This window comes from Sparus aurata, chromosome 12, assembly GCF_900880675.1.
Source record: "Sparus aurata chromosome 12, fSpaAur1.1, whole genome shotgun sequence".
NCBI lineage: Eukaryota > Metazoa > Chordata > Actinopteri > Spariformes > Sparidae > Sparus > Sparus aurata.
This window is the reverse complement of record NC_044198.1, coordinates 13138769-13165276: the sequence shown is the minus strand read 5'-3', so window position 1 is coordinate 13165276 and position 26508 is coordinate 13138769. Positions and strand designations below refer to the sequence as shown.

General features: G+C 40.7%; 1 protein-coding gene across 2 annotated transcripts; it reads right to left on the bottom strand.

The window, feature by feature from the left end:
* Positions 1-1164: 1164 nt before the first annotated feature.
* On the bottom strand, positions 1165-26508 carry atp2a2b (ATPase sarcoplasmic/endoplasmic reticulum Ca2+ transporting 2b). Of its 2 annotated transcripts, none has more exons than XM_030435574.1 (24): positions 25795-26508; positions 25473-25490; positions 25278-25360; positions 23207-23311; positions 20268-20406; positions 13247-13327; positions 12386-12471; positions 11998-12153; positions 11726-11867; positions 11303-11469; positions 8204-8292; positions 7951-8053; positions 7682-7813; positions 7430-7549; positions 6891-7109; positions 6651-6774; positions 6310-6521; positions 5915-6135; positions 5618-5820; positions 5211-5296; positions 4979-5112; positions 4751-4868; positions 2499-4571; positions 1165-2249 (listed from the first exon to the last, which is right to left on the bottom strand). In XM_030435574.1, exons 1-23 carry the CDS (start codon positions 25910-25912, stop codon positions 4299-4301), a joined length of 3129 nt encoding a protein of 1042 aa, XP_030291434.1. In that variant the 5' UTR covers positions 25913-26508; the 3' UTR covers positions 1165-2249; positions 2499-4298. The 2 variants fall into 2 exon arrangements, with proteins under 2 accessions (XP_030291434.1, XP_030291436.1); XM_030435576.1 differs by having other exon boundaries at positions 4451-4571.

Here is a 26508-nt window from a genome sequence, read left to right as displayed (position 1 = left end):
CTCCCAAGTGTCACACTGCTGGAAAATCCTGACACATTTAGGTTTTTTTTGTTTTTAAATGATCATTAACTTGCATGATTACTGGGTTCTCTCACAGCCCTAAAAATCAACATATATTCAGAAACACAAACTACCACCACTCCCAATAATAAACCCCTCATTAACGACTACCAGTAATGATACTCTCAGTGTATTACTCCTTCTCGGTTCCTTTAAAAAGCCAGTGGTTGTACCTGATAAGCAGGTGTTGAGGAAACATGACAGAGTGTTGTTGGTATCTGTAACCCGCCACTGCCACCTGGTGGACTGATGTCCGTACTGACATGTACGTGTTTTTTTTTTTTTGTCTTCATTTTAAGACACACAACATCTTTAAAAGTGTCAGTGAAGGGGCTCTCTGACTGGCTGGAGGGTCTCTGCAGGTATCAGATGCCTACATGTTTAAAAGGTGCAGTACGTAGCTTTGGGGGAGAAATTCTAACCAGAAGAGAAATAAAAGGACAGAATAAACAAACCTTCTCTTATTTTTTCCCCTGACTGAATAAACAAACGGAACATAAAGGACAACACAATTTCATACCATTTTACTTTGTTCATACGTGGTGGACCCTGCCACCTTTCTAGCTTTAAACAGTGTTCTGGGGACCTTATTTTCCTTTGAGGGCAGCCTGTTTATTCAGCTATGGACAAGATAGAGTTTGTATTATTACCTTATTAATGAGGCAATAATACAGGCTGAGTTGAGTTTGAATTCTTCTAACTACATAGTGCCCCTTTAATGCTAGACAGAATCAGGTTCAGTGGTAGATTTAAAGATTTGCAGACAAAAAATTGAGAAAATACATGAAATGTTTAAAGGGTAAATTAAAAGGTGCAATATCTAAGAACTGGCCCTGCGCTTAGCTAATTAGCTCAGTTAGCAGTGCAGCTAGCGGTTTGGACCATGGAAGTGTTAAAACAGAGGAGCTTTGGACCAGGACTGGTTGGAAATAACTCATTAGCATGCCAACTTCATTAGAAATATCTGTCACTCAATACACAAGTGTCATAACTTACATTCTGTTGATAATTTTAGTTAACATTCCAACATTCTGTACTAAAAGTCTTACATATTCTCGCACAAAAAGTAATCACTCACTTCACTGAAATACAAAGAAGCAAAAAGACAGTTCAAATACTATATTGTTTTATTTACCTGAAACCACAACCTCAGTAATGCATGTACAATCATCATTAGTCATCAATAATGATCGTCTTTTTACATATGGTTAATATTGTTCTTCGACCAGGTGTCTCTGAGAGGACTGCGCGAGCCCCCTCACAGTAGATCACAGTTTTACAGCAGTTGTTAAGGATACATGATAATAATATCAATCATAATAATGCAGAGGCAATAAGAAAACAGGAGAACACTGTTGTATTGCAGGATTACCAATGAATCAAAGTGTCAAGTCTGTTGTCCTCATTGCAAAGGACTTATTCACCAGAAAGTAAAAAGATCAGTCATCAGTGATCAGTCGGAAAAAAAATTAAAGGTTAAAAAAATAAAATAATAATAACTCAAGTAGAGCACAGTCAAGTTCAGCATGAGTCGTTCCTCCACGTCTAATATTGTGCAAAGAACCCAAACCGTTACAATAAAAACAGTGATTTCCTAATATCTGCGACGTATCCATCTTAAAACCATCTTTGATAATATGTCATTTGAGTATTATACATTAGAATCTATAAATACAAATTGCAAAGCCTACATACAGCATAAAACGCATGCATGAATGTTTTGTACACTGATGTACAGCTAAGACCATTCGACCCAGTGTTTTTAAAGATTTCTCTACGTGACAAGAAGTTGGAAACGAGTTCTTCATGCAAGGAGGAGAGCCGACGGTGTTGAGAACTTTCCCCGCACACAAAAACTGGAATAGTGACGTATTGATATAACATCTGCACACAGAGGTATAATTGTGTTAAGAAGTGTGTGTGTTTTGGTGCGTATGGGCAAAGGGAACTGTGTTTTTAAGCCCCGACTCCACCCTTTAAGTGTACCCCTATGTATTTGGTCTTATTACTGTGAAACATGTTCGGTTTTTTTTTGTGTGTGTCTGTGCAAGGGTACACACACACACTGCTGGTCATCACGGTGTCTGAGGTGCGTGAAGTTAAGAATGAGCACACATGCTGGACGGCAGGAAGACTCCAGCCTCTGAGCACACTCGTTAAAAGTTTGCGGAGGTTTTATGAAAGCCAACCTAAAAAGAGAAGTAAAAAAACATTAGTAACAAGCATTTTTGTTTTTAAATTGCATTTGAGCATTACACTTTCTCCTTGATTATACTATCAAGAGTAGGTATTTGTGGATATAAGCAGGTGTCAGAGGGGGTGAAAAGAACAGCACACAGTGACATTCACAATAGTGGCATGTGATCTAGAAGTCGCTGCTGTTTCATGAGATTCTGCTGTAGTGAACTGGAGTGTGAAAAAAGCAAATGGATACTCACTCTACTGACAGGGGAGCCAACGGAAGGCATTGAGGAAGAAAAAGCACACAGTTGTTGTAAAGTGGAACACAAACACACAGCGAGCAAAAACCCAGGCTTCTACCCAAAAAACATGCTTTTAGTTGGGGGTGTTTTTTTTTTTTTCTCTCCATACAAAGTAAGAGGTCTAAGATGAGTGCAGTTGACTGTATGGGGCCTGGATCCAACATGTATACACTACCACAAAGTAGTCCAGCACAAACTAAGATCTAAATATTAAAGCCTGTAAGAGTCAGATATACATATGAGCTGGTTCTCTTCTGTGTTGTGAGTGTCTCCTGCTCGTCATGTTGTGCCAAGGAAACTGAAGCATTCATATGTATGAAATGAGTTGTATTCAAGTATTATATGTACATACAAAAAAAACACTGGATATGAATAATGTTGAAAACCACTGGCCTCATCAAATAAAGACAGAAAACACTTTGATTCAAAGGGTTTATGAGTGTATTTTTCTTTGAAGTAAAAAACAACATTTTGGGTTCTTATTTGCAATCCAAGTTCATTTTGAGTACTATTAGTATTTTTTTTATCTTAAGATTTTAATAATAATGTCCTTTGAATCAAACGCCATGGCGATGGTTAAACATAACATCATCCCCACTCAGCTCTGTCTCCAAAGCAAAAAACACAAATAAAGTTAATGAATGTCAAAAAATCAATACAAACAAAATATATCCTTAAAAATGTTAGAGGGAAGGAAAATTTTGTTCTGTTTTCTGCACAAGCAAATAGGGGCACACCTCAGATGTTACACTATAGCAAGTCCGTTAAGGAACAGCATCTAGAGATGAGCAAAACAAAAATCTTTATCATATTGAGGTAGCTGTGCTCTGCCCAGTGCAGAAAAACTGGCTTATTTTCAATTCATTATTGTAAAAAAAAAAAAAAAAAAAAAAAAAAAAACATCCAGGAAGTTATTTTATACTCAAACATGGGGGGCACACATAATTAAATTAGAAATGAGAAACCACATAGAGTTCATGCTTTGTCACAGGACATGCGGATTTTTGTTTTTTTAGGATTTTGTTTTCTTTTGTTTCAGTGGAGCACTCAACGTTCACTCCCAAACCTTTCCCCCCCGTCCTCGTCTGCACCACGGAGCTTCTCCTTCTCTGAAAGAGTTCTGAGTTTATACTGAAGACACAATGGTAAACATTAGAAAATAAATCAAGGCGGTAATGTCTAAGCCACGCCGGTCCAAAAATTTACATAGCCATTAAAAAAAAAAAGTTGCATAAAATTCAATCTCTGTACAGATCAACTGATTCTGATATCTTAATTTCCTTGGAGAGGGATGCTAAACAAACGAATCTTCTGTAGTGACATGAGACAAATGATATTCCCAAAATCATTAAAATATAAACCTTAAAGGCAATATCGACATTAAGAAAAAAAAATGGCAATAGTATATTTTCTCTCAAACCAGCAACAAAGTCCAAAACTATGGGAGTGATGGTCTTCTAACACTCGCATTTAAAGCCTCACCTGTTCTTAATTCCTACCCCAACTCAAACCAGGTGACCTCTCAATGTCATCATCTTATATTATTTGTTACGTTTCATGTTTTAAAGTTGGTCCTTCTCATACACACACACGGTAGGCACGCACAAGTACACACGCTAACTCTACAACCACGCACACACGCTATCTACGCACATGTGGGAAGGCGGGGGGGGGGGGGGGGGGGGGGGGGGAATGAAAGGGGGAAGTGATGGTGGGGGTCAGGGAATGGAAAAGTCGAGATTGTGCTCAAGTCAGTCAGGACCAGAACATGTCGGCCATGTTAGTGTCGGAGCTGTAGATCCAGAGGACCAAGGGGAGGGAAACGGCCACAAAAGGCCAGGAGATGCCCTCCATGCATGCAGTGAGGCAGCAGCCTTTGGAGCCGGCAGGCTTCTCCAGTTCTTTACCAGGCTCCAGGTAGTTCCTGGCGGCAAACTTGAGGAACTCGTCCAAAAGAATGACAGGCAGTGAGATCTTGAGCACCATCAGCCACTGTGTCAGGTTCAGAGGGGTGATCTGGAAGATGATCTGAAAAGAAACACACGAGAAAGAAGTCAAGCTAGGGATCTGTCTGCATTTGAACTTTATGTTTGACAGCAAAATAAATCATCCTTGTATTGTGACACTGCTTTCGTGATCTGGCCATCTGGCCCCTTGTTACCCAGTATCACATTCTGTATTTCAAACTAAAACAATATGTTTCTCACTGGAAGAGGCTCCACATAAAGGATGAGGAAGTGAAGGGACATGGAGAGGCAGATGGCTCCCAGCAGCCACACATTCTCCCAGGGAGGCATCCTCAGCAGGGACTGGTTCTCTGACACACTGAGCAACAAAGACGCAAAATTTAGACATGTTTGTTAAAAAGACCCACGCTGACTTCGGACAGAGATGTTAAAGCACAGGCATTCAGAAATGTTAATTAAACTACTCACCTGTTCAGAGCATTGCACATCTCAATGGTGACCAGCACAGACAGGGCCATGGTCATTGGGTAAGGAGACTCAAAGATCTTACAGTCCAGATTCGTGAATTCTGGGTTCTCTGGACCACACTGCAGGAAGTGGCTCTATAGAAAAGTGGTAGAGCAAATTAAAGCAGATGCACTTAAATGTGTGTGTCTGAGTGAGCCTAATTAAGCCTGATAGTTTCGGCTGAAAATCATACCAGCTGGTAAAAGGTGATCCTTGGTCCATCCTCAGCAGCAACGAACCACCATGCAGCAGCACCAACAGTGGCAGCACCCACATAACCTGGTGATGCAAACCAAAACGTTAAACAATCGCACTTGGTGACACTGGTGACTTAAATTCAAGGTAAATTGCAATTAGATGTGAGCGTTTTCTAATGGCGTTTTCTCAACTTTAATGTGGTGCTAATGGGGCAGTTTTGGGTTTCCTAATTGCTAGTTTAACACTGATTATGTGGTACTGCCAAGACTTAAAAACCACATGCTGATGGGTTTATGTTTCAGCAATGTTTTCTACCAATGTTTTGCACACAACAAGAAAACCAAAAAGAACATTAGCAGAAAATCGCTCATTAATAAACAGTTACATGCAGCTACCACTTACATCCGATGGCTAGGTATCTGAAGAAGAGCCATCCAGAGATGAGGGGCTCTCGGGCGTTACGTGGTGGCTTGCTCATGATGTCCAAGTCAGGTGGGTTGAAGCCCAAAGCTGTGGCGGGCAAACCATCTGTCACCAGGTTGACCCAGAGCAGCTGGACAGGGATGAGGGCTTCAGGGAACCCAAGAGCTGCAGTCAGGAAGATGCTACACAGAAAAGAAGCACGGTTATACAAGAGTGCAAAAAAGTGATGCTAAGGTTTAGTGTGTGTATTTCAGAGGTCTTTACAGTCATCCTTACCAGACAACTTCGCCCACGTTTGAGGAGATGAGGTATCGGATGAACTGTTTCATGTTGTTATAAATGGCTCTGCCTTCCTCGACTGCAGCTACAATGGTGGAGAAGTTGTCATCAGCCAGCACCATCTCAGAGGCGGTCTTGGCCACAGCAGTGCCGGAGCCCATGGCAATACCAATTTCAGCTTTCTTTAGAGCAGGAGCATCATTTACTCCATCGCCAGTCTGCAGAAAAGATAAGCCGGGGCAGGAAATTAAACACTGATTTTATAATGGACTTCAGTATTTCACTGGGTATGGTTTTATTTCAGGATGATTTCATTTGTTTGGGGGAAAGCTGTCCATGGCTGAAGCGCATGTTTAAAATAGAATAAATGTAGAATAAATCGTTTTTCATACCATAGCTGTGATCTCATCATAGGACTGCAGAAACTCAACAATCTTGGATTTGTGTGAAGGCTCAACTCGGGCAAAGCAGCGGGCTTTGACCACAGCGTCTCTCTGTGCAGCAGGGGACAGGTCATCAAACTCTCGGCCAGTGAACGCCATGCTGGAAACATCATCGTCTTCTCCAAAAATACCAATACGTCTGCAGATGGCAACCGCCGTCCCTGAGGTACAAATAAGAGCAAAGGTAAGTATGTTTGACCATTTTCCTTATGCGTGTAGTAGAAAAGAAGTTATACAAATCTGAATAAGCCAGATTTTCTTTCTGAGCAGATGAGACTTTTTCTGCGTACCCTTGTTGTCTCCAGTGATCATAATTACACGGATGCCTGCAAGACGGCAAAGTCTGATAGAGGCTGCCACCTCTGCTCTGGGTGGATCCAGCATGCCCACACAGCCAACAAACGTCAGATCAGTCTGGGAGAGAAGATGAAAAAATAGATTTGACATTCAGATTTTTAAGCTTTTCTCTCTGACAGCCAATAATGTTGCACCTGAAAAGTGAGACCGTGTCAATCCACCCTGGCTCTTACTTCGTATTCAATAAAACGGCTGGAGTCTTCCAACACTAAGTCGTCTTTGCTCATGCTGCTGTCTCGGGTGGCCAGAGCCAGACAGCGCAGGGTGTCCCTGCCAGTTCCATATTCTCTGATCACAGACATCAATTTTTCCTTGATGCCAGGGGTCAAGGGCACCTTGTTACTGCCTACACGGATGTGTGTGCACCTGTCAATCACTCCCTCGGGGGCACCCTGTGAGCAGGCACAGACAGGGGGATGATGAGGACACAAAACAAAACACAGAACAGTATCTAAAGGAAACATTTTCATTTAGAATAACGTTTTTTTTGTGACACTTTCAGAAAACATTTCAAAACATCCATTACCCTTTAACAATAAAGACCCACTCTAACATGACAATTATAGTACTATATGTTAATGAAAAGCATTTATTCTAATACCACTGATAGATTTTCAGAAAACAGGGCTGTCAAAAATAACTGGTGATGGCAGCAATCATGTCATGTTCATGAATGTCTGAACCTTAACAGTTACTGAATCAAGTTTCTTACCTTTACAAACATCTTGCCAACAGAGGAACGGGCCTTATTAGGGGTGCAGTACACAGACATGGACTTCCTGTCTCTGGAAAATTCCAGTGTAAACTCTTTCTTCATCAGCTGTTTGATCACCTAAAGATATGATGACACACAATTGCAATTAACATTTTGTTTTCAGTCTGAATTCGTTTAATCCGATCTGAATTACGTATAGAACATGGACAAGAAAAAGGAAATGACTTCATACAACTGATGGTTACATACAGAATTACAAGCGTTGGCTCTCTCAATCTTGGACAGGCCTTTAACATCTGTGTCGAACACGTTCATCTTCTCTACCAGGCATGTGAGAGCGGTCTCCGTCGCCTCACCCACCTTCTCATACACTCCTTTGGCCTGGACACAGAAATGAAAAACCACATAGTCAGTCTTTATCAGAACAAGTCACACAAATCATGTAATGTATTGTCAGCTGACGTCGATGGTGCTTCAAGATTATCTACCTATTAACATGTAAATGGTTCACTACTAACCTCATTATAGTCCAATGAGGAATCATTACAGAGAGCACAGATAGAGGCCAGCTCCACCAGAGCATCGTGCTGGGAACATTTGACTGGTTTGCTGTCTTGGAACCTAAAAAAAAAGATATAAACAGAAAGTCACACGTGAGCTGATTCAAAGGAAAACAAGTTGGAGAAGTGGGTTGTACTTGTAACATGTTGAGAAGCATTAAAAGCATTCCTTCTTAGTTGTTATTTTCATCATAGCACACTGCATACTCACACTTCTCCATCTGGGGCATATGTGGAGCCAGTAACAGAGAACTCCTTTAATGTACAGCTATCATTCGCTGCCTGGTCAATGATGAACATCTAGAATAAAAAGAAAAATTGGAGAGACAAACAATCAGTACATATCACTCAAACAAAACATCCCTAGACTCTGTGGGCAACACTTCCTTGTGCCCCACTTTAAGTTCTGTATCAATCCCATTATATATGCAAGTCTAAATGCCAAAAAGAAAAGCTGGACACTGCATCCAGCAGGTGGCAGCAGACTGCTATCCACAAGAAGGAAGCCTTCAGATCATAATTACGCTTGAACATAGAGCAGAGTATAATAATGAAATGCTGAGCCAAAGCAGACACTGGGCACTCTGGTGGGGAGGATCCATAAATGTCATCTTACAGCAAGGCAGACACACAATTCCTCTGTGCGCAGTCACACTACATGAACACACTGTATAAAAGTGAATCACTCTGAGGCGGAAATAGTTTGACCTTGAGTGTCCAAACCTTTGTGTTGGGAGACTGGATGACTGTCTGGTTAATTGAGCATCTTCTTGAATGAATGAATGAATAAATGAATGACTAAATAAATGAATGAACATTTCTTTTCAATTCAAAACACAAATAAACAATTGTATTATTCTAATATATTTCTCCACATCCAAATATGAGAGGCTGTTAATCTTCATAAGAATTTTGATATCAAGCAAGGACAAATCAGAGAAAAAAGCAAATAGGTTTTGAGTCTGATAAACAGAAGAGCTTCAACCGTGTCTGTCAAGGGTATACATTCACACATTCTTACATAAAAGCATTGGGGGGGCAGAGGAGGGGGATGAAAATAGAAATATCTGAAAAAAATGATGTGCTGGCGTAATGGATGCACTCCCCTCAGGGCAACAAAAAGCAGTGATGTCAGAGGCGCTCCTACCCAAAACACTGGAGCAAGTAAGGAGTTGAATTGAAAAAGATTCAGCCCTTCAGGACAACTTTTGGTATTGCCCTATTCGGACAGGGGTGGTTGGATGCAGCTGATGCGTCAAGCACAAGCTTCTCCATTACCCAGCCAGGAATAGCATCCTGTGGTTACCAAAATGAGGCCATCCAAAAACATGATTTTGTTTTCGAATTTGTGCAGGATGAGCAAGGCAAGAGATAGACAGAGGAGACAGAGAGAGAGAGAGAATCTTTCAACACAAGGTCAGTTATGCAACTCTACTGCTGATTCTGCTGCAAGTGACTAACTACTGCATACTGATCAGCATGCTGCCTGAACAAGAAGGGGGAGGAGAGCAGGACGAGGAGGGAAGAAAAAGAGGATGGTAGCCGACATGAAAGATGGAGGGACGGAGCAGGATGCAGATATATGAGGGGAATCTGAAGAATTAAGCTGTAAGGCAACACTTAAAAGGAAATCATACATGCTATATAAGGCTAAAATAGACAGTAAATATGTAATAGTTCATATATCTTCATATCATTTTGTGCATAATAAATAAATATATACACTACATGTACACAGGCAGAGATCAACAAGATACGAAAATACAATTAAACCCTTTAGTATCCCTTATTAGCTTTTCAAAGTCAACACTGCTTACTGCTAAAAGAATCCTTACGGTCAGCAAAAGAATGTCAGGGTTTCTTTATTGCTCAGTAAAAACTTTAAATTAAAAAAGTTCTCAGATGTCAGGAAAGTAGCCAGCCCTTGCTCTTCTCCATGTATGGCAACTGTCTTAAAATACTGTTTATTTTTGGACTTCTCACCCATTTTTCATCAAGTTTGAAATTACCATTTCCCAGTGGATTGAAGACCTTGTCACCGACAACTGTGCTGTTGCCCCTGGGGAGGATGTTTACAGCCAAACACTGGCATCAGTGACACGTGGTGCCGACACTACGTGCATGCCATAAACAGATTCAAAGAACACTTTGAATAGTTATTGTTGGGTTCATGAGAATTTTGTTCCCTTAGAGAATTTTGTCAGGATTCAGAAAACGTGAGAGGACAAAGCTTTTAAGAGACGGATCGCTCAGTTTAATCACCTGCATCTTGAGCTACAGAGGGCACACTGCGTCTGCTGTTTAAATATTATGGTATGCCGCTTAAATATTTTCCCTGCAAGGTACAAAGACAGGACTTACTTCACTAGTCCCATCTGCAATTACCTTTCAACAAACTCATTGAGTGAGACGCACTGAGCATGTCCTGTCACTGAGTGCTCATTTATCATACTTTGCTGGCAGGGACTTTAGCTAGTATTCCTCAGCATAGGCTGATTATGAGAGTATTGTTGCGGAGTGATCAAAAGTGATCATTTACACATGTAAAGAACACCAAGTCTAAAGGCAGCATGAATGGCTATGATATGCAGTTGTTAATCCTCTGTCTCATGCAGCCGTGTGGTCGCAATCTCTGATGGCCTATTAATTTTGTCCCACAATGGATCATTTCTTTAATGACACATACGTTTGTTAACCTTATACTGTAAGATGTGAACTACTTACTAGCCTAGTCAAGCACTGTAATCTGTTGACATTCTTAAGTACACATCAACTCCTTACAAACAACTGGCGACAATGAAACTAATGTAAATGTTGTTAGATAAGCCAACAATGTCAACATCATTTAAGGTAAGCTATGCAGACTATTGAAGGTTAATGAGCGGACTGCAAAAGCAACACATCTGATTTGCGTTTGAGGTAAATATGGGAATTCATATGGTAAATATAGGATTTCTGAACAATAGTTAGAATCTTTGTGTTTCTGTTACCTGAACAGTAATGAAATAAGAAGTCAGAGGGTAATGACAAAAGTTTCATTTTCTCTCTTTTTCATGGATTTGTATTTTTACCATAATGTGTTAAAGTTGTTGGTAGGTTATCATTGTTATCCTATTCTAATGGCAGATTTCTGACTGGTTTCTCCAGACGATGATTACCAAAGCTAACAGGCTCCTTTGCCCCCTTAAAACAATATTTCAAACCAAAAAACCACCTTGTGTGTTTGTATCAGATTTATGAACAAATTAATGAAATTCATGAAAAACAACAGTCTATCAATCTTTGTCGTCTCTGTTAGCTTTTCTCTCACCCTGCACACAGACATCTGATTGGTGGTCAAAGTGCCAGTCTTGTCAGAGCAGATGACAGATGTACAGCCAAGGGTCTCCACAGAGGGCAAACTGCGGACAATGGCATTCTTCTTGGCCATGCGCCGTGTTCCCAGAGCCAGGCAAGTAGTGATGACAGCAGGCAGACCTGGAGAGAGATAGAAACAGAACCACAGGGGAAAAGGAGAGGAGATGAATGGTTACAGAAAGAAATGGAGACAGCCATTCATATTTATTTCTTTAGTCAAGTGATTAAAATAGTATCCTTTGTCCCTGTATCATGAAGAATTAGAAAACAGCCCTATAAGTAGGATCTTCCAAAACCAACTGTCCCAACATCCTCTCGCAGCAACAAGCAAGTCATGGTAAGGACATGGCTGCATGCGTGTAGCTCTCCAGCTTACCTTCAGGAATAGCTGCAACAGCCAAGGCCACAGCAATCTTGAAGTAGTAGACAGCGCCACGGATCCAGGAGCCTCCATGGACAGGATCATTGAAATGTCCAATATTGATGATCCACACAGCAATGCAGATCAGTGTAATGACCTTGAAGTAAACAGCATTAGTTTAAATGTTAAGATTATATCAACACTAATCAATCAGTCAAACCAAAAATAAATAGCTGAGATAAAAGGCAAGAAAATGCTGTATGAGATAATAATGGGACTTAAATTACCTTGGATAGTTGCTGTCCGAACTCGTCCAGCTTCTGCTGCAGTGGTGTGCGCTCCTGCTCTGTTGATGCCATCTCATCCCTGATTTTGCCTATTTCTGTGTTGCCAGCTGTGGCAACCACCACACCAACAGCCTTTCCAGCTGCGATGTTGGTGCCCTGTGGTGGAAGAGTAGTGAAAGAAAATGAAAACATATGACACATTGAGCTTCTGGGCATAGGGGTGCAACCAGTTCAACAACTATTGTCAGCTGTGCACCAAAGATACAAAGGAGATTCAGATTAGAAGATGACATAGGAACATTTTTGTCTTCATAGATGTAGTCAGACCAGAAGCAAAAGGTTTTAAGTAATACTGAACACTCTAAAAATGGGCTTGGGGTTCACTCACAGAAAAGAGCATGTTCTTCTTGTCCTGGTTGACAGCACGTGGGTCAGGCACAGGGTCAGTGTGTTTGATCACAGACACAGACTCTCCTGAAGGACAATGAAACAAGAGATGTGAAAAAGAGACAAGCAGTGAGCGGGTTTCTACATGGGAGTGCAAAGTTTTAGCTGCAATGCTTGGCTGACACTTTGGGAAGATATGTGTGGAAAAGGCTTTGCATCTGACTGAGCAGGCCTGACAATTACCAAATACTGCGCTGCCACCACCTTTCAAACCCAGTATCTGATGTGTGCTTGCACTGTGTGTGTCTGTGCGTGTAATCAACTGTGCATGGTCTCCGCTGTTCTGACAGAGTAAGGCAGGGAGCATTTGACAAGCTGTATGGCCATGAATGGGGATGGGAAGAGAGGAGAAAAAAATAGCTGAAACACTAAAATATCCCATGGAATTTGCTACCAATTAAGGCAGCAGAGCAAGACAAGAGACTTAAGGACTTAATTCACATAAACCTCTTCTCTCGCACATTATACATCCTTCCATCTTGCAATCTTTTCCATCTACATCAATGTCCAATTATCCATCTAAAGACGCATCCGTTTACTTACATCACTCACTTCTTTTTGTTTTGGTTTTGACTGAGCAGCCATGACAACAGGATGTAATGAGGGCATGAGCGTCAAAAAGGAGGAGGAAATTGCTAATTTGTGTTCTGTGTCTCGTTTGATCAAAAGAGGTCAGCTGCTATAAAGGGAACATGTGAAATGTATAATCAAGTGTAATGGGTGAGGAAAAGGAGACACAAACATTTACTGACAGACGGTCACACAGACATAGTGTAGTTAAACAATTTAAAAATGGTTTTACCTGTGAGAATTGATTGGTCTACCCTCAGAGTGGTTGACTTGATAGAAGTCAGCCTGATGTCTGCAGGCACTTTATCACCAACTGTGGACAGAAACAACAACGCACAAGAGACACTTAAGTACCACTTCACAATCTAAAAGCATCTATAAATGGTACTGACAATGGGTCGATAGATACTTTGTATAATACGAGCCATAAAAACAGATGAGCGGTGTCAAGACTTGATAGAGACTTGATGTCCTACATGTAAAAAGACACCTTTAAAGTTTTAGAATTTTATCACAAAAGAATGTCAAAAACTTAAAGATAAATGCATTAAACAAACAAAGACGACCACACAGAGACTTGTGGCTTGGAAATAAAAATCAGCTATCGTGTTAATTCAGTCTCCCTGGGAGTGATAAAATAATCAAACTCAAGTTATTTGTTGGAGAAAGGATGAGGGAAAGTCATGCATTCAAAAATGATTAATGTTCCACTCATCTCATGTGCATGACGCAAATAGACTACTGCTCATTCTTTCCACTAACACATGGCTTTAGCAATCTCCAGTAAAACAAATGTAAAATGTAAATATACACCAAATTCCAAACAAGTGCTTCCTCTGGAGAAAGCGGATAAGTCCCATTAAAGCCGCTGACATTTATTAGCTTTTCTTAAAAAGGCTAAAATCAAATAGTTTGACTCCTTGGTATTATTTGACATGTAGTTTGTGTCTGATCTGGGCAGATAAAAAGTGTTGATAAAAAACCTTTCAGCCGTGTAGTTTGATTAACCTTTTTCCGCATTCAGATTGACATCTGCTTCTTATTAGAGGCTTACTTTAACAAAGCACGTCTATGGGAGGGGACTGGAAATAGAAACAGACATTATATTACCTCTTGAAAGGTCAGATCCATGATGACGATTTTAAAAATATATCCTAAGAAAATATTTTTTAAAAAAGGAGTCTGTCAAGATTATTAGTCTTGTATTGCTCCCTGTATATTACTGCACTATTACATTATGGGCCAACATAGCACCCAAAATTAATGGTTGACGTTTTAATGAAAATCTAAAGCATAATGGAAATACGCCACTGTTGCACCAAAGTAAAATATTACTTTCAGCTTCCAGTAAGACAAAACTTGAAAGGGTGAAGATAAAAGCAATATAAAGCAATGACCCCGAGGCTCTTAAGAGATCCCTCTGTGGACACTGGAGAGTGGTGACAGACATGTAAACCAACCCTTGGGCCTCTGCAGTGCCCTTCTGAGTGGAGAGGAAGAGAGGGGGGGCCGAGGAGAGCAGAGAATGGGAAGAGGGATTAGATGAGTCCCGCAAAACACACGTCCAAAAATGGGAAAACTATTTTGATCAGTTGTTAACATGCTCCTGGATTGGGGGAGGGTGAATGATAAAAACTTCTTTTTTAAGCAAGGAGAACCCGCTCTTCGTCACAGAGGTTAAAATAGAAAACGGCGTGTCCTTGTGTACAGACTGTTCATTCATTCCCACCATTCTCATGAGTTTGTGACAGATCTAAGCCACTGATGGAGACTGAAGTGAGGAAAATTCAACACCATCACTGCACTGTTTCACATCTTGCTTACTCTATGCCAATAATCCAAGATCTATGTTATTAATACTACTTTTAAGTGCACTGTAACATGTAGTTATGCTGACTCCTTGACTGTACCAGCTGCACTACCAAATTTGGTGCTCGACTTGACTAGACGCTGTCAAAACCACTTCATCACCTGCCTTCAACCAGGATCCTTGTTAACTGACAGGAGATAGTGAATGAAGAAGATGAACAAGCAGAGCATGAGAAAGGACACAGAGGAGATGAGGAACCACAGTCGCTGGAAATATTGAAGACTTAAAGTCCTGTGGGAAGGTTCCAACAAAAAGTCACTAATTAGATCTCCTACCTTGAAGTTCTAGCAAAACGCCCACCTACTTCCTATATACCATATTATACTGGGAATAAGGTCACAGGAAGTAGAATAGCCCACTTTCACATGCGACAAGAATAGCTTGGCAGCAAGAAGACATAGGATCCATTCATCATTAATGCCTTTTAATGGGCCTAACCCCTCATCAATAACAGACACAGGTCTTCACTGTCGTGACAAACCAATTTATCCTGGGAATATTGAATCATGTGATGGTCAATAAGGATGAGTTCGCATGAGTTCCAACTGTAATTGTTTCTGAAATTACTGTTACTCTTTATGAATGTTGCTCCACTCATTGGGCACTTAATGAATAAATAGTTATTTTGTCTTTTCCTACAGAAATCTGCGGCAGCGACCAAAATAACTGCAGCTGTTTCAAATTAAGTGTGTCCTTATCTTTCCTTTCATCTTACATCACATGTTCTTTCCTGTTTCGTTTTTTTGTTTCTGGGAAAGAGTAGTCAGCCTCTGGGATATGGACCTTACTTTCTCCCGTGTGAACAACGGATTTTATCTGTTATCTGTTCCCCAGAGTGAGGGACAAATGTCAGCCGGCAAACACTTGAGTGATAAAACCCCAACAGACCAAAGTTGTTTTTATACACTCTCCAGGGTCTGTATCCCTACCTTTTCTATCTTACTAACCATGCTCGACACGCCGACCCCATAGGACTGATTGTATAAGCTGTGAATCTTGCAACAAATCCAAGGAAATTACACTGCACCCAACTATTCCTCATGGGGGGTCCAGTGAAACTTTAAAGGCCCCAAGGGGGTTGTATATTTTTCCCCCTCTGACTGGGGCTCCCCGCTACGCTAGCACGTAGGCTTTCAGCCTCCTGGGAATGAGGTCCTCCAGCCGTCAAGGGACTCTTCCATTCCTATTGTGAATGGAAAAACCATAAGACAAATCCTAATCAGAAACATACACACATGACACTATGGATTTCATATAATTTGTGTGCTGCTATAATGCAGCAATAAGTTGTACATGTGAGCTGCAAAGAAAAAAACGCAAACAGCAAGGACAAGTGGAATAGACAGTCAGCAAACGACAAGCAGAAACAAATAGCTTGGGTGATGACAATAGACAGACTATCCTACACTCTTAAACAAAAGAGAGGAAACCTGGCCATGAGGCCATCTGGAGCACAAATTATTTATCAAATTGAATCTGTAACGCTTCTAAACCTGTCTAGCTCTCGGCTCCCTCCTAGGGTAGGCCAACATTAACAGTGAACATTGCCCTCAGACTGTGTTTCAGATAAAACCACAAGCCAGGCAGAACAGAGGTGATCAGTCTCACATATATTACATACAGCCAGCAAGAAAGAGTAGAGGAGAGAAGAAAGGAAATTGTATTCCTTATGCACAGGATGTTGCCACTACAAGGATCAACACCATCACTTTGGCAACAGACAATAAGGAATTGAAAAGTAAAACAAAAGAGCAAAGACCACTCACTATTGTCTCAGTAGAGTGCTGGCAGTAAATAAATCCAGGAGACACACTGAGGGGTTTTCATGAAACCTTGCAATACTCAAGAGACAAAACAGTGTATGAATGGCTCAACTAGCAGACAGTGAGCCACTGTCATCCACTATTCAGAATACTGCTGGTTCCAATCCCTGGCTCCCCAGCTGCATATCGAAGTAACCTTGAGCAAGATGCTGAACCGCAAAATTGCTCCTGATGGGAGTTTGGCACCTTGCACGGCAGCATCAGTGTGTCAATGTGTGTGTGAATGGGTGAATAAGTACTGTTCATCATTGATTGGTACAGCGCTATAGAAATGCAAGACCATTGCCCATTATGAGCCAGAAACTTAAGCATCTCAGTAAAACAAGTTGATGTGGAAAAATGGGAAAATCTCAAATAGAAAAAACACAGTTTTGGCTTTTGCAAGCAGCTTATGGTCATGCAAGACTTTCCATCTTACATGGCCAGTAGTGATAAGCAATCCTTTCTGAAAATGCTAAGAAATGTTTGTATTTAATGAATGTTGAAAATATGATCCATTTAGACATTAAGTGACAAACAGATAACACTGATGGGGCATGGGTTCCATTTACATCCCAAAATAATCCCTACTTTCTGCTGCCCAATGATGTGCTCAATTCTGCCAATGAAACCTAATTTCTGTTGTGTTAACAAAGTTGTCATTAATTCAGCAGATGTAGCCTACTTCATCTATAAGCAGCTAGACACCCTGCTCTGATATCTGAGATCATATTTGACTGCTAATGTCTTGTCCTGTGTTCACCTACCACAAACTGTAATAGCATGGTTAGCTATTGCTGCAATATACACCTGATATGTAAATAAGGCTGACCAACAGTAGATTAGCAATTACTCAAGCCAATTCTAGATGATATTTTGCATAAAAATTGCAGACTCAGAATGCACCAAAGGCCACTATATTGACTGTAAGCGCAATCCATTCTCATAAGCTAGACTCTCAGAACTATTCCACTGACGGAAAAGGGGGTTGGTGTGTCACTTGATGCTCTGCCCAGAAAGACAGACAAAACTATTGTCAACGTTACTTGATTCATGCTGCAGCAAAACAAAGTGTTTGCCTAACATAGTCAAAACACTGCGCTGTGGCAAGTAAGCAAGTTAAGCGAACACTGTAAAGGAAAAACATGTTTCAGAGGAAACTCTTTGCAAGCCTGTAAGACAAGAGGATGGCTGTCCTCTAGATCGGTGAGACCGCAGCTAAGCACCAAAGAAAGAACAGAGCAAGACACATCACAAAAAAGAAATCACACACACTCGGCACACAGAGTCCCGCCAACCACTTAACAATTGCTCTGACTGCACATCTGAGCTTGTATGGCAAAATTATCAGAGACATAAACCATACGACTGGCGTGAAAAGTGACTTTGCAGCTTGGCAATACACTCGTACATCAAGCACCATCATGCGGCAACTCGCTGGTCGAGTAGTTGATGTGCGTACCACTGCAAATACAAACACATACACACATAGCTACTTAGCCAGGTAAATGTAACTATAGTAGCTTTTGTAGATACTGCTTATTCACTCCGTGACAGAACTTAAACCAGTTAATCAACTGCATCTTCATTACTTATATGACCCAAGAGGCCCATTTATTGGGTTTAGGACCATATTTATGCGAACAGCTTGCTGCTGTTGACAATAAATCACATGGCTGTAACTGCGTATGTAAACCATGCAGAGTGGCCAGTCTGATTCAGCTGTTGTCCTCTATAACATTTAAGATGCCAGGTTGAATGACTCTGAATATATGGCCTATGTGGGTCCAACCTTCACATTCAGTTATCAATAATTAGAAACTGACCATATATTTGTATGACTTGTTTCAGAGTGGCTTTTAGAGAGGAACTCTAAGTGTCATTTGTAAGACACAGTCACTATAAGCCATGATGTAAAGCAATTATGTAAGTGCTGATTATGGTTTTGACCCAATTGATGCCTAAAGTATTCTTCTTCTTTTTTTTTTTAGATTGCTCAAGTAAAAATAGTAATAGCACACAATTATATCAGCCCAGTGGTGGTAAAACACATGCAAGTGGCAGGTTGATTTACTTGACTGACCAGCCACAAACACAATGGTTATCTACCGAGTTGCTGGTAAAATGATAACATTTACGAGCCATTTGGCTAGTGGACAAGACAGTTCATTTTGCACTGTGTTTAAGTTCAAATTTGTGGCACTATGTGTAATACAACATGAATTGTGTATGGCATTGGGACCTCAATGAGTAAAGCCACAGCCCCTTCTTTTAGCTACTGACGAGATAATAAACAGAGCACAGAAATCTTTTCTGTGACCGCGCCACCAACCTTTGCTGTGGGACAACGAAAACAAAGAAAACAAAGTCTGTTATGGTAAGCTACATAATAAACACAAACCAAGCAAGAATGAAAACATAAAAAGAAAGATAAAAGACAGACGAGGCCCACTGAGAGAGACATAATGAGAGAAATTAGGTGCAGTGACGCAAAAGGCAAAAACATGTGGCCATATTCAAGTTGAGGTTAGCCAAAAAAAAAAAAAAAGTTGAGGAACAGACTGGACCTCTGCTCTTGTATTGCGTAACTGCTTTACTAACCAAGTACTGCCATTATTCTAAAATTGTCAGGGGGAATGAACAGGATAAGGGATCAGCTGTGCGAATCTTCGTGTGTGCATGTTTGAGACGTCATAACACTGTTGATGATGTTAGCAGAATTGATGACCTCTGCCATCTGTACAGCTCTTTTTGTGACCAACAGCATCTGTGTGTTGAGTTATAGCCATTGCCTCATCACCTACTCACATTTAAGATAAAGAATATTAGTAGCTCACAGACATGCTGCACATCGGTGACTCATCAAATGATACAAATAGAAGGGATCAAAAGCTTTAGCCAATGTCTTGACTCTTCTGAACTTTCTGCAGGGAAATGTCAAGATTAAATGGAAAAAAGACTAGGCTGTAACCCATAATAAACCTGAATTTTCTTTTGAATACATCTGAATATGATGCAATTTTGTTGCTGAACTACCTTTCTTCTTTAAAGACAACTTCTGAGCAAGAAAGACCATTCACAGAATTAGGATGTATTTTCTCTGAATGCATGCCTGGAGCTTTCATGCTCAGCCTGTTCTCTGCTGAAGTCTTCTTTGCCAGGGGGCGTAGAAACAAAAAGGACCACCTTGCTTCCACCTGGGTCACCACTTTTCTTTTTTCAGGCTTTGACTAAGCAATTGCTTGTGTTCTTTAACACCCTCTGACAAAATGCCTCTTCCTTTCCCGGTGTGGGAATTTTATGTGATTTTTTGACTGTTCTGGTGCTCTCTCAACAAGGGGTCATACAGACGTTTAGTACAGGCATACCGGTTCAGCGACTCTACTTTCAAACTTGACCATCTTGAAATTGAAAGCCTTGTGTGCATGCAGAGGGTGTCCAATCTAAAAAATGTTAGATGAACGACTACATGCCACTTTGTCTTGACCCAAGAGTCGCAGTGATGGCACCTTTGATGCATGCATCCTCCCACAGGGGACACTGCATCAAGCATAAACAAAGCTTAATACTCTTAATCTTACCTGCCACCTCCACAATGTCCCCAGGCACAATGTCCCTGGCCTTGATTCTCTGGACACTCTTTCTATCCTGGCGGTAGACCTTCCCCATCTCCGGCTCATACTCCTTGAGTGCTTCAATGGCATTTTCTGCATTTCGCTCCTGAAAAGAGAGATTTGGGGGGGGTTAACAAGTCAATTTCACTCAAACACTGAGTGAACACTGTGTTAGAGGAAATGGATGATAAGGAAGATGGAACAAAGTGCCTACTCAGATATGACGTTTCAGTTAAAGCGCCATTATTCAAAGTGGACTGATGAGAGTCTAATCTTTACATAAGCAAAGCGGGTAGGAAAAAATAAACGACTTGCACATGACCAGTGGGCTAGGCTCGACAATGGAGGAGAACTATGTAAACACTGGGACATGTGGTAAAAGGCTGAAAGATGTAAAGGAAGCTTCTGTCCAGGTCATATTAAACAATGCTTGTTAGAGCCACCTTAATAGCAGGACTTTCTGTACAAAAATGTGCAATTGTCACTACGACAATGGCAGTTCTACTTCAGTTTCCCCAAATGTTCCTTTCTTGCCTGCTCAGTTCCTTCCTAATCATTCTTCACTTGCACTTTTCTGATAGTGCTGACTTAACCTTGTCTGAGTGATTGCTCTCAGATTGGACAGTTTTAGTGGCAGCTCCCAGTCTGGCTGGCAGAACTCAACAAGACATGTCATGACAGGGCACACAACCCCAGGACATTTAGGTCTTTTGTAAGGCAGAGCAACAGGGACAGAAAGCCATTAATATGGCAGCCAGTAAAGGTTATGCTTTACAAGGTCAAAGGAAGCCACAAAAGGTATACAAAACATCAACTGCTTTGAATTCAGAGGAAAACTAAACTAATTTTATGACAGGCAGGGACACATGAATAAAAACAGAAAATCACAAGATCCTACTTCTTCTACCTTTACATAATTCACAGAGGCTTTCTTTGCATGAAGTAAGGACAACAACAAGCCACTTGACAACTCCTCAAGTATACAGGTCCCAACAGAGCCTCAAACAAGTATTTCATTTAAAATGCAAAAAAGGAGGGAGGGATCCACCCAACCTAACAACTGTCTTCCTTGACCGAGTATACTGTGGTGTGATTTACTATCATGGTGTTTGTTCTTCAAATGTAACCAATAACAAGAAAAAAATACCCTTACTCAAGACCCTCAGCCACTGATCCTGTACACTGACCTTCAGACACAGACACACAGACACACACTCTCTCTCTCTCTCTCTCTCTCTCTCTCTCTAAGGCAGTGGTTCTGTGGTTCCCAACATTTATGCAAGACATCCACCAGCAGTCCTGATCATCTCAACTACCCCTTCACCAACACCAAGCCATCTTCCAAATATTTTAATTTCAATGAATTTCCAACTGGATGTTAATTGACTATTTATCATTTACGAGTGGATATAATAATGGCTGTTTCAATGTTTTCATACAATTGAGATGTTGATGTCCAAGTCAGTTTGGACAAATTTGCAAAAATTAGCAAACCACTTCATCTACTCTACTATATGTCTATACTACTGTTCACATGCCAACTAGTTTTCACACACTCTTAAATTGCAATAACACCTTAATTGTTTTAGTTGACTCATTAAGTTGATGTACTTTAGTTTTTCAAATCGTAAAATCTATTTCTCTAAATGAGTTGAACTACTATAAACGCATTCCGCATTCTACTGCAGAAGGTACAAGTACTTCAGGTGTAGGAATCACTGATTTATGGATGTATATTGTAACATATTTTTAAAGTTTTAATCCAACAACAGGGACACATGGAACAACGGGGAACATATAAAAGACAGGTATTACCTATTACCAAGTAATAAAAGGCAAGCTTTGTTAAATTATAAATTGGCTTCTAACGAGATGTAATTCCATAATTTGTTTAATAACACTGTGTTACTTGGCTTATTCTTAGGATGTTGCACATGGGATATTCTACGTCAAATAAATCTATTCTGAACATATTTTTTAGGTGCATTAATTTAACACTATTTGGTGTACCTCTCTAATATTACTGACTCCAGGGGTAGCATGCTTCTTTCTGGGTCACTGTGGAGAGGATAATTAGTTATGTGTCCAGATGTGTGCCTCCATCCAGGACTGTTGCTGCCCTTGCTTCCTGCCTATAATTAAGGTGTATTTTGACGAATCAATACTGCTTCTCAAAGGAACTGACACTGTAAATCCTAGGGGGAATGCCAGGACCTAGCAAGCACATATAAACAAAGAGACGTAAACACCTCCTCACCGGCAATATTTTTAAAAAATGCTATTGTTTTCTCATTTTACTGTTGACAACTAAATGTTGCCCCCCTCTGTCAAAGGGTAAGAACCACTGGTTACTCTGATAAGGTTGGTTATTTAATGAAGACCAGAAAAGATCAAGTGAGGAGGAAGGAGCATGCCAGGTTTCCTATGTGACTATGACAAGAAGCGTATAGGGTCTAATCAGTCTAATAGGTTGTGTGCTGTCTCCTTGGCCAGAACAGAAAAAAGTTACATTTCCAATTTTTGTCTTTTATGATAAAAATTGAATAACACAGTTCTCCATTCCACGTTTCTTTCCATGGTATCAGTTTCTTCCGTCAGTAAGAGTCCTTTTCAGCTTGTACATGGCCAAAACCCAATTGGACAATGATCAAAGTGGAAGAAAACCCCTGCAGCACATCTTCTTTCTTTGATACATTGCTTTTAAGTAAAATTTTAGCAAATTCACTTCCTGAGTCATACTCCCTATCCACTGTTAGTTGATTATTTCAAATTTGGCAAAAGAAAGCTACCGTCTCTGGTCAAGGCAACTATTTACGAGTATTCGTAACATTATACAGGCATTTGGCTCAACATGATACGTTTTAATAACTCAGACCAGGGTAGATTTGAACATGTAATGTGTTTACCTGCCAGACTCCTACAATAGCATTTGCTATGAGAATAAGTAGGATAACAAAAGGCTCCACAAAGGCTGTAACGGTTTCCTCTCCCTCTTCGAACCAGGCCAGTACCTACAAAAAAGGGAAAAAAACAAAACAGAGAAAAAGAAAATCAACAACACTGAGGTGTGAAATACTGAGAACATCCCTAAAACACCAGAAATGAATACTCCTGCTTGTTATGTAACTACACGGATGCAACTCATTTTTCAGTGTCGTTCAAATATATATATTCTTGCCATGAGGCCTAGTTAATCACTATAGAATGGCAATAAAATCACAATTTAACTGATTATTTTTCAATTTTTTTTTCATTTTTTTCAAAACACCAAAGCAAATTCCTTGTATGTAAATACCTATTTGGCAACAAACCCAATTCTGATCAGCTTTGCTTGAGGATTGTCTCCGCTTGTCTTTTCCGTGCACCTTACTAGCAGATGAAGTTGTGCCAGAACAACACGTTGACGTTTGCATATTTGGCACAACCATTTTAAGTCTAACAATCATTTGCTAATTCATAATAAATATCAAGGCAGCTTCTGCCAGTACTGTGGAAACTGGGCCAAGTGTGTTACAAAGTCATGTCAGAGAGACTGAGATTGTAGTAACCACTTTCTCCTCTTTTAGAATCTGTGCCAGGAGTTAAGTGTGTCAAACGAAATGCCAATGGCTCCGTATCTTCTACTCCAACCTATTTAAGAATGGCCGATCAAACGTATATCAAACTGATTTAAACCTTTCAGTTCCTAAATTGATATAAGAAGTCTTACAATTGTTTGTAGTCCAAATAATGTCATGCTGAAATAAATGTAAATGTGCCTGCTAGTGTGATTGAGAGTGAGCTGTGTACTACAGCTGGTGATTTATAACCCTTTATAACCATAGCTGGCTGTCCTCAACATGCCTGGGTGATGAATGATACCCTCAGCTGGTAGGCCAACAGCCAATGCTAGGAGAATCAGAGCCTACGGATAGTTGACCCAACACCGTGTCACACATAAACCACACTAGGGTCACAAGCATCACAAGTTATGTCTGTTGTCATTTATGGAATTAAAGTCATGCTGTAGTCACGATAACAACATGAATTACTGGACTTCAAAGTCATGTTGAGAGTTTTTGTCACAGCGAGAGTGTAACGGCATGTTAAAGCCAGGATATTCAATGACCTGAGAGACATATGGTCTTCTCAGGTGTCAGTCAAGTTCACATGTTAATAGCCAAACACAAAGCATGCTGTTCATCCCAACAACGTGCCACATAATCATCAAATGACATAAGTATCTGTTCCCAGATTAACAACATATCAGCATTCCTTTTAAACTCAGGATGTGTTAATATAATCTCTCTGAAACAACAGTCTCAAATGTGTTATGATTTTCTTCAACGAAAAAGCATGCATGCACCTACAAATTATACCTTAATATAGAATCGTGGGGGAAAAAAACGGTCATCTGGGTTGTGTCACCAGACAGTTACTGGGTGCCTTTCTTCTCCACTTTTAACAGCATTCTTGCTAAGCTGTGATCTGCACTGAATCATTCTGAATAGGACTGTGTGCACATTGTAGGAAGACATAGCTACTGAGAAAATAAAAAAAAAAAAAAAAAAAACACTGAACTAATCACTTAAAGGGTGAAAAGAAAGATGGTGATGGCGATGAAGAGACAGTGTTCAACTGGCAGAATGCCATATTTTGCCATCATCCCTTTCCTTAAACACTCACTATCATGTCTTGAAGGAAATGAAACAGGCTCTTGTATTTAAGATCTCACTATTCTAGCACTAAAAATACCCAACCTTAAGTCAACATCATATGGATTTGAGTGTTGAGCGCATCCCCTTACAAGTGTCACAACCTGCTAACAGACGCTTTTACTGCTAGCAATCTCTGATAAGGCATAGCACTTTGCTATACACAAGTGGTACATCAAGTATGAGCAATTTCATAAATCTCACTGAAAAGGCTCTACCTGGTGGAGCGAACACTGACCAAACCACTGAAAGTACAACTATAAAACGTGTGTGTTATACTTACAAAGGATATGCAGGCAGCAAGTAAAAGGATCCTCACAAGCAAATCTTCAAACTGTTCAACCACTAGCTCCCAAAGAGATTTACCTGGAAAACAAAAATTAATCTTCACGATTTCATTTCATTGAAAAAATTAACAGTGACAAATGCTAAACATATACAGGTGACTCCTTGTATCCATACACATTGGCCCACTCACCCTCCTCAGCTGGCAATTCTGCAGATCATCCCATCCAGACCGCAGACAAAAGAGAAGTGAACAGGCAGTTAGTTGAGTAATGGGCAGTATTAGAATATTTCTGTAGCAGCAGTTAAGCAAAACAACATGAGGTACAAAGCGGGCTGATTTAACAGTTGAGCCTGTCCAGTATTTCAACATACAGAAAGTGACGTCAACAACTTTCCTTAACGTTCGACTGCAGCATGTCGCCCGTCACAAATCGGGAGCCATGGCCCATACATGACACCGGCACAGCATGACTACTTGTTTTTGAACAAACTGATGTGACCTGGGTCCTTACCGTTTGCTCCATAACGTTCCCGTTGTTTCTTCACCTGCTCTAAACTCAGACCTGTGCTTTCATTCACGTTAAAAAAGCTGTAAACTTCTTCAACCGTCTTTGTGTGTGCGTTGTCCATGGTGAACGGCCACTTAAGGACAGCGCTCGTTTCGCCCTGTTGGTCCCAACCTCAGCCTGTCACGGTTCTTTCCTCCTTCGACGTCACTCCGGCACTTAAAACAAATAATACTTATAAATAATAGAGCGGACCCGCACTTGGTCGACTGTTACCGGTTAATTAGCGTTAACTCAAGACAGCACGGCGTGCAGGTGCCTGGCGAGAGTGAACGAGTTGGTGGCTCCTAAGCTAACGGCTAGCTAACAGGCTACAGCTAGCTAACTGTTGTTGGCTCCTCTGGCTCCGCTTGAATTCGCCGGCTGTGCCCCGCTAGCTCTCCTGTGAGACCTTGAACAAGCTATTCACATCAAACATCGCAGTCTCAACGGGGATGTTGTCAGACCCTTCCTCTCCCTTTCCTTTTTTTTCTAAAAAAACAAACGCGAATTCCGGAATAAATCAGTCCGAACAGATGATATAAACATGTGGCTAAGTTGTAGCTCGGCTCACTTCGCTCGCTCGTTCTGTCCGTGCGTTGCGGAATCACCAGAGTGCTAGTCGGCACCAATCGCGTTTGTCCGCTGCAGCTCTCGCGTGCGTCGAATGCGGTGTTCGGT